This window comes from Nicrophorus vespilloides, unplaced genomic scaffold (assembly GCF_001412225.1).
Source record: "Nicrophorus vespilloides isolate i.1.1-1 unplaced genomic scaffold, Nicve_v1.0, whole genome shotgun sequence".
Taxonomy (NCBI): Eukaryota; Metazoa; Arthropoda; class Insecta; order Coleoptera; family Silphidae; genus Nicrophorus; species Nicrophorus vespilloides.
Genome location: NW_017100088.1, coordinates 579,679 through 587,864, shown reverse-complemented (window position 1 = coordinate 587,864; position 8,186 = coordinate 579,679). Strand labels below are relative to the sequence as shown.

The 8,186-nt window shown below is 31.1% G+C and overlaps 1 protein-coding gene across 1 annotated transcript; it reads right to left on the bottom strand.

Annotated features, from left to right (window-relative positions):
* Nucleotides 1-232: 232 nt before the first annotated feature.
* LOC108567366 (endocuticle structural glycoprotein SgAbd-5-like) lies at nucleotides 233-1,767 on the bottom strand. The gene is made up of 3 exons (XM_017927781.1): nucleotides 1,764-1,767; nucleotides 634-899; nucleotides 233-307 (listed from the first exon to the last, which is right to left on the bottom strand). Exons 1-3 carry the CDS (start codon nucleotides 1,765-1,767, stop codon nucleotides 233-235), a joined length of 345 nt encoding a protein of 114 aa, XP_017783270.1.
* Nucleotides 1,768-8,186: the final 6,419 nt, after the last annotated feature.

Sequence of the window (8,186 nt, the reverse complement as noted above, 5' to 3'; positions counted from 1 at the left end):
ATTCTTTACGCAATTTACACATCTGATCTACCAACAACTGCAAAAACTACAGTTGCAACTTATGCTGATGATACAGTAATTTTGCAACAAAAGAACTTCAAGATTTCTTGAATGAAATTGAAAAATGCTTAAAAGAAAATGACCAATTAAAACTAATGAAACAAAATCTAGTCATGTAACATTAACACTACAAAAAGAACCTGTCCTCCAGTTACTTTAAATAATAATGTTATCACAGAAGCTGATGATGCCAAATACCTGGGTATAATTTTAGATCGCAGACTGACATGGAAAAAACACATGAAAACTAAACGGAAGCAACTAGGAATCAAATTCGCCAAATTATACTAGTTGATCGCAGCTTTCACTGGAAAATAAAAATTTTATATATAAAGTAGTGTTAAAATACCGGTTTTATGCGGATCTATGCGGTGGCAATTGCAAGCCCTACTACCAAAATCCCGATGTTCGAAATCCCGACTTTCGAATTCCCGGCTGGCTCAAAATCCCGATGTTCGAAATCCCGACTACCATAATCCCGACAATCAAAATCCCGACTATATTGAAATCCCGACAGTGCCTTTCATTATTATAAATTTCTACAATAACATTTTTATGGTAGTTGGGATTTACAATCGATGCAGGAATATTGTCTCCAATTGGACGGTTTCCATTTTCGTCGGCGACGTATTTAACAACGACATCTTTGCCATCATCACCATGATAGGAATACGAGCCTTCAGCTATTTGAACATCTTTGTTGTTCACGTTCTTCAAAGAACCAGTTTGAGATACTTTAGTTCCATCTTCGCTTTCGTAATTGAATTTGTAAGAACCATATTGATTGATTTCGGCTTCTTGAAGCAAGATTCCAACTTCGTTAGCAGTAACTGCATAAACTGCAATAAACCACGATAAAAAGTTTTGTGTACATGTTGTTTGTTTAGTCAGTGGATAACTGATACCAAAAACTTATATTTAATTCATATTTATAGTTGCGACAAGTTTAATAAAAATAACTTGTTAGTAACTATCTCCAAATCCAGTTTTTTTTATTAGACAATTATTTAATAAAATTTTATGAAGTGATAGTTAAATAATAATATTATTTAATGTATTCTTATAATAAAAATCCCCTTTGGCCAAGGTTTTATATTTATGTTATAAATTAATATAATTGAAGTAAAATCTTGTTTTTGTTCAATTGCAATGAGTCAAAATATTCTAAAAAAAAATGCAATTAATTTAAATATTAATTTGATCATTACCAACTTTTGATAATAGAGAATAATATAAAATGTCACTCTATTAAAAAGAAACTTTATGATTTTACCTGTTCATAAAATGAATGCAACAGCGTCGGGATATTAATACAGCCGGGATTTCGAACGTCGGGATTTCGATACACTCGGGATTTCGAACATGGGGATTTCAATAGACTGTTTTTCGGTGTCGGGCTTGCTATATAGACCCGGATCTATGGTATCCAGCATTGGGGAACAGTCAGCAACATTATTCAACGTTATTCAATGAAAGTGTATGCGTGCCCTCGTGTAAGCTCCATGGTATGTGCCAAACGACGTTATCCAAAATGACCTTCAAATTAATACAATGAAAAGTGGAATCTCTATGTTTAGTGGGCGATACCAAAACAGGTTAGAAAAGCACGCAAATACTCTAGCAATGAATTTATTAGACAATAGTGAAACTCATCATAGACTAAAAAGGCATATCACCATTGATCTGCCTTATAGACTATTTACACATTGTCAGTTTGTATATAGCAAATTGTAAATACTAAGTTTATTATAAAAAAAATTAATTGATTAATTTATTTTTAAGTTAATTATCAATATGCGAATTGTTTTCAATCTTATTACTTAATACTTTTTTGCCTAATACAATACAAAATGCTGCGGAATCTGTTCGAAAACCGAATTTTATCAATTTTTTTTGTACTGGAAGACAAATATACTAGACTAATAACATTATTAGTTCTGCAAAATAGAGGTAGTAGTTATGGTTGAAACTATGAAAAGATTGAAACATAATGAATGAGTTTTTCGTGTGCGCTGTCATGAAATTAGGACACGATCCACGATTCGAAATGACAGTTGACAGGGGGCAATTCCGTCCGAAGTTTAAAGCGCAAATTGCATGTTTTCAGATAAAGTTCGTTGATGATGATCATAATGAGGATTCCTTTGTCGCATTTAATACTTTGTCTCTTTCTCTATTCAATTTCATCTTTTTGTTTTGCTGCTGCTGCTCGTATTGTTGTTATTGTCGAGCCGAAATTAAACCGTCCGCGACATTGTGTGTTCAATGTGTGTGCGGGCAGGTTATAATTTTCCTGCGGGGATTCCCGGAAGAAAATTATCGCCGCATTCGCGTAATCGGTTATTAGAATTACATAATTCGTGCGTATAATCGTCGCACGCATTAATTAGCAGAAGGAACGATACACGATGTGGGCGCTTACCGAGCGAATTAATTGCGAATCTAACGTTCCGAATTGCCGTCCGCAGACGGGGAGCGGGACATTAATTAATTTATTAACATGCGATGTTATTTTTTTCCCGTCGCTGAGTTATTAACGAGAATTTGCTTAATTATCGGTGCTTTCGCACGATACTGCTATGTAATTTTTGTTAATCTAGATTTGTACAATGCACATGTTGTACATGGAATGATTGCAACTACACAGATTCCTCCACAGTAATTATACAATAATATATAGTTTATTACATAATAAATGCAATGACAATATTACACATTCTTTTTTATTCAATTTTTTTTATTATAATTTATTAATTTTTTCAAACACTTGTTTTAATATATTATTATATTATTATTATATAATCATAATTTATTTAAAAATTTACAAAAAAAAACAATTTATCGTGAAAATATTCATGGAATAATTCTTGTAAAACAAAATTTTTATTTATAATTTCATAAATTTCTATTTCCTGTAGTTTATTACAAAAAAATGTTTGAAAAATATTTATATAAATTGTAAATATTTTTTGTAAATGAAAGCATTACGTATTTGTTAGCAATGTAACAAAACTTATAACATTGTTGAAAAATTGTCTTAATTTTTCTAAAAAATGGCAAATTTCAAATGCCAAATAGCAAAACGTATATAAGTAAAATGTCAAGTAGATTTACTTGTTGATATTCTTCGGTGCAAATATATAAACACTTGCCATTTTTTTATTTCATTTATAAAAATACAAATAATTTGTGTAAGTCAACAACAATTACACTAAGTCTTACTTGTGCACCCACGGTTTAACTTATCGTCTAGACCCGACACGGAATTTACAACACATCTTTTTATGTCTTTTTGCTAAAAACCTCAGTTTTTAAACATACTTTGCTCGTAGAAGTTGTTCGTAAACCGAATTCAAACAAAGCCCCAATGATTACTAATTACTAAAATCTAATATGTACAATTTTTACAAACAAACAACACCAAAATCTTCATTTTTTTCGGAATACACGATGTATATATAATATATTAGTTATACCTGAAAAATTTCATGAAATAATTCTTGTACAACAAAATTTGATTACATTTGTATATATAATTCCATGACTTTGTATTTCCTGTAGTTTATTACAAAAAAATGAAAATTTTTTTTTATGTAAAAAGTAAATATTTTTGTGTTAATGAAATCATTTCGTTTTAGTTAAGAATGTAACAAAAATTATAAGATTTTTGAAAAATTCCCTCAATGGCATTAGTGCAAGTACAAATAATTTGTGCAAGTCAAAACACTCATACACTAAGTCTTACTTGACAAGTTACTTGTGCATCCACGTTTTATCTTATCGTCTAGACAAAATCTCCAAAATCTACATTTTTTTCAGAATACAAAATTTAATAACATTTTTATATATAACTTCATGACTTTGTATTTCCTGTAGTTTATTACAAAAAAATATGTTGGAAAAAAATGTATATAAATTGTAAATATTTTTTGTAAATGAAACAATTACGTAAGAATATAATAAAAATTATAAGATTTTTGAAAAAGTGTCTTAATTTTTGTCAAATTTCAAATACTAAATTGCAAAACGTATATAATTTGTAAATTACTTATTTGTCAAGTAGTGTCAAGTAGATTTACTTGTTGAAATACTCGCACCTTGTAGATATAAACACTTGCCAAAAGATTTGATTTGCGAAAATACAAGTAAGTAACCAACCGTTACTTGACCAGTTACTTGTCCACCCACGTTTTATCTTATTGTCTACATAAGGAATTTACTACACATCTTTTTATGGTTTTGTAATATGTTTCATTCATCTCATTCATTACTTGGGCGTATTTCCAAGAAAAATCATGTAATTTTTTTTGTACAAATTGATTTTTAATCATTTACACTAAATCTACCACGCGTGGTCAAATGACCGTTTTTGAAATGTTGTTTAGAATTTTTTGTATTCAATGTTACTGTAAAATCATGTAATTAGTAAAACAAAATGCTAAAATCTCATTCTATATTAACACACATGTTTTTTTAAGCGGACTGCTCATGATAGGAATAGGTATACAAACATTTCCATGTTAATTCTGTGAAACCTCAGTCTTGAAACACAATTTGTTCCTAAAGGTTAATCCTAAAGAGAATTCAAACTTGAAGCCCCAATGATTAGAAGTTACTAAAATGTAACAACCAGAACTATAAATTGCAAACTGTACATTATTTACAAACAAACATCTCCAAAATCTCCAATTTTTTTTGTCCGGAATACACGATGTATAATATATTAGTTTATTTTTTAAATAATTCATCAGATTTTTTCTTGCCTAAAACCATTAAAATGAATTATATTGGAAAGAGCCTGTATATAAATACTGCACAAAAAAAATGTAGTCATAGTCAGACAGCGTGATTTATGTTCGTCCTATATATTTTGATTTAAATGCGTTTACTCGTGGGCGGTGGATGGAATGAAGATACAAAAGAGATGTAGAAAATGCAAAAAAAAAATCGAGTATACGAGCTCGAATAAATTTGCGCAAATCCATACTATTTATATTTTTTATTCGGGTGGTTCGCATTTAAGTTTTTAAAAGCTGTATACGTTCATAAATTTACGAAGCGGACAGCGGCGGGTGAATCACACCGAAAGGACTGAGGAGGATTTTATTGGTATAGGAAGTAGGGTATAGATAATGCTATTACCATTCATTGAGTTTATGGTCCATGCATAAAAGTTTCCGCCGTCGGCGAAAAAAAATCCTATAGAATCATTCCCTGTGTGTATGAATGTATGTGTGTATGTTGCAGTGATCATCCAAAGGCATTAACGCCCCCGACTACATTAGCGCAGATAAATCAACGTTTCTGCATTTATGAACACGAAATTGGAGATTTTTACCCTCTTTTCTCGCCGAGCAAATTGCCTCTCGCATTAAAATTAATCCGGACTAATTGAATTAGAATAATGCAGAGGGAACGGCAGCAAAAAAGAAGCCCTAACCAACATGTAAAAAAAAATTTAGAGAACTTTTTCGCAGAAATTTGTTTTATCGAGTTGCATCCTTAAAAGCCCTAAACTTCGCTCTCTCCTTTTTTCTCTCTCTCTTTCCCTGCCGCACGACTAATCTATCTACTTGAGTGAGCTCTTAAAAAGAAATGAAAAGAAACGAAAAGTGTAATTTGTTAAAATGTCACTCGGAAACTTTTAAAACACTAGTTACCGACTTTTTGAATCCGCCTTCGAATATTGCGTAACAAGGCAGGGCCCACGACAATTCAATTGTCCTAAGAGTGGGGTGGAGAGGTGGAGGGATTCTTTCTTCATCTCCATCGAAAAGTTCCAAATCTAAATCGTATATAATTACGATCCAATCACGACCGTCGTAATGGCTCTAATTAAGATTTTTCTTTAATGCGCGGAGGGACATTAAACATCCCGAAATTATATTCTCATTATCCCTATTTTGTTTTCATTATATACGTCTTTGATCGAGATAAAACGACAGCTAATTATATACAATCTGTCCATTATTTTTCTCTCTTCAATCTTTATTTTATCCAAATATAATTTTTACAGCTAATTCTAATAGAATTACTTTTTTTACATACAAAATCTTTTCATTAAAAATTAAGACATTAAGATCATAACTTAATATATTAGGTCGACAAGTAAGTCATTTCGCTTTTTCTTATTTACAAAGAATTTTGTACAATGACCTTTTGGCAACTTCGTGATTCCTCGCTCATAAAACTTCTGGTCCTTATGAGCAATAAAGTGCTGAAGTAAGTGCGTTTTCAGGTCATCATAATCAGTGAAAGTCTTACCATCTAAAGATTTTTGCAAACTTCGAAATAAATGGTAGTCTAACAGCGAAAGGTCAGGGCTATATCACTTCCTAACAAAGATCCAATTTTTGTCCACGAGTTACCAAAGATGTATGAGGATTTCCATTGTTTTGGTCGAACACGATTTGCCAATTCTAGACATTTTTCTTTCATTGATTCCTCCAGATTAATTAGTTCTTGACAGAAAATATCTATTTGATCATTAGGTTTCTTTAATTCAGCTCAAAAGACGCATTGTGTTAAGTAAATCTATTTCAATTCATGCTAATATCAAGATTATTAACGAATCCAAGAGTAACATCTGCAAAATTGTCTTCCAAGACATCTTTCAAATGACAGATGGGATATATCATAACATTGACAAAAGTCCTTCAAAACAAACAATCACCATATATTCAATAACATTTATTGAAATAATATTTCACTCTAAAATCATTGAAATTGCTGTTTTCTAAAATCATAACTTAATATATTAGGTCGACAAGTAAGTCATTTCGCTTTTTCTTATTTACAAAGAATTTTGTACAATGACTTTTTGGCAACTTCGTGATTCCTCACTCATAGAACTTCTCGTCCTTATGAGTAATAATACTGAAGCAAGTGCGTTTTCGGGTCATCGTAATCAGTGAAAGTGTTACCATATAACTTCCTAACCAAGATCCAATTTTTGTCCACGAGTTACAAAAGATATATGAGGATTTCCATTGTTTTGGTGGAACACGATTTGCCAATTCTGGGCATTTTTTCTTTGATTGCTTCCTCCAGATTAACTAGTTCTTGACAGTAAACATCTAATTGATCATTAGGTTTCTTTAATTCAGCTCAAAAGACACAACACCATAATAATCCCACCAAATTCATAGCATCATCTTTTTTGAAGCAATTCAGCTTTCGATGTGGTTTGTACTGGTTCATCACGCTTGGATTATGATCGTTTCTATTTGATGTTATTAGAGATGACTCATTTTTTATTACCAGTGATGATTTGTTTAAAAAAGTGATGATTTCCTTGCGTTTGAGATTGATATTGCAAATATTGATTCATTGTGTTAAGTAAATCTGTTTCAATTCATGCTAATATCAAGATTATTAACGAATCCAAGAGTAACATCTGCAAAATTGTCTTCCAAGACATCTTTCAAATGACAGATGGGAAATATCATAACATTGACAGAAGTCCTTCAAAACAAACAATCACAATATATTCAATAACAATTATTGAAATAATATTTCACTAATACTATATTAGGTCGACAAGTAAGTCATTTCACTTTTTCTTATTTACAAAGAATTTTGTAGAATGTCTTTTTGGCAACTTCGTGATTCCTCACTCATAGAACTTCTCGTCCTTATGAGTAATAATACTGAAGCAAGTGCGTTTTCAGGTCATCATAATCAGTGAAAGTATTACTATCTAAAGATTTTTGCAAACTTTGAAATAAATGGTTGTCTAACAGCAAAAGGTCAGGGCTATATAACTTCCTAACCAAGATTCAATTTTTGTCCACGACTTACCAAAGATATATGAGGATTTCTATTGTTTTGGTGGAACACAATTTGCCAATTCTGGGCATTTTTTCTTTGATTGCTTCCTCCAGATTAACTAGTTCTTGATAGTAAACATCTAATTGATCATTAGGTTTCTTTAATTCAGCTCAAAAAACACAACACCATAATAATCCCACCAAATTGATAGCATGATCTTTTTTGAAGCAATTCAGCTTTCGATGTGGTTTGTACTCGTTCATCACGCTTGGATTATGATCGTTTCTATTTGATGTTATTATAGATGACCATTGATGATTTGTTTAAAAAAGTGATGATTTCCTTGCGTTTAAGAT

Bases quoted from the DNA above. Each gene is read 5' to 3' on its own strand.
- LOC108567366 (XM_017927781.1), bottom strand. The intron at 308-633 runs GTAAATCCCAAC...GCTTCCGTTTAG, and splicing joins ACAATATTCCTGCATCGATT to TTTTCATGTGTTTTTTCCAT.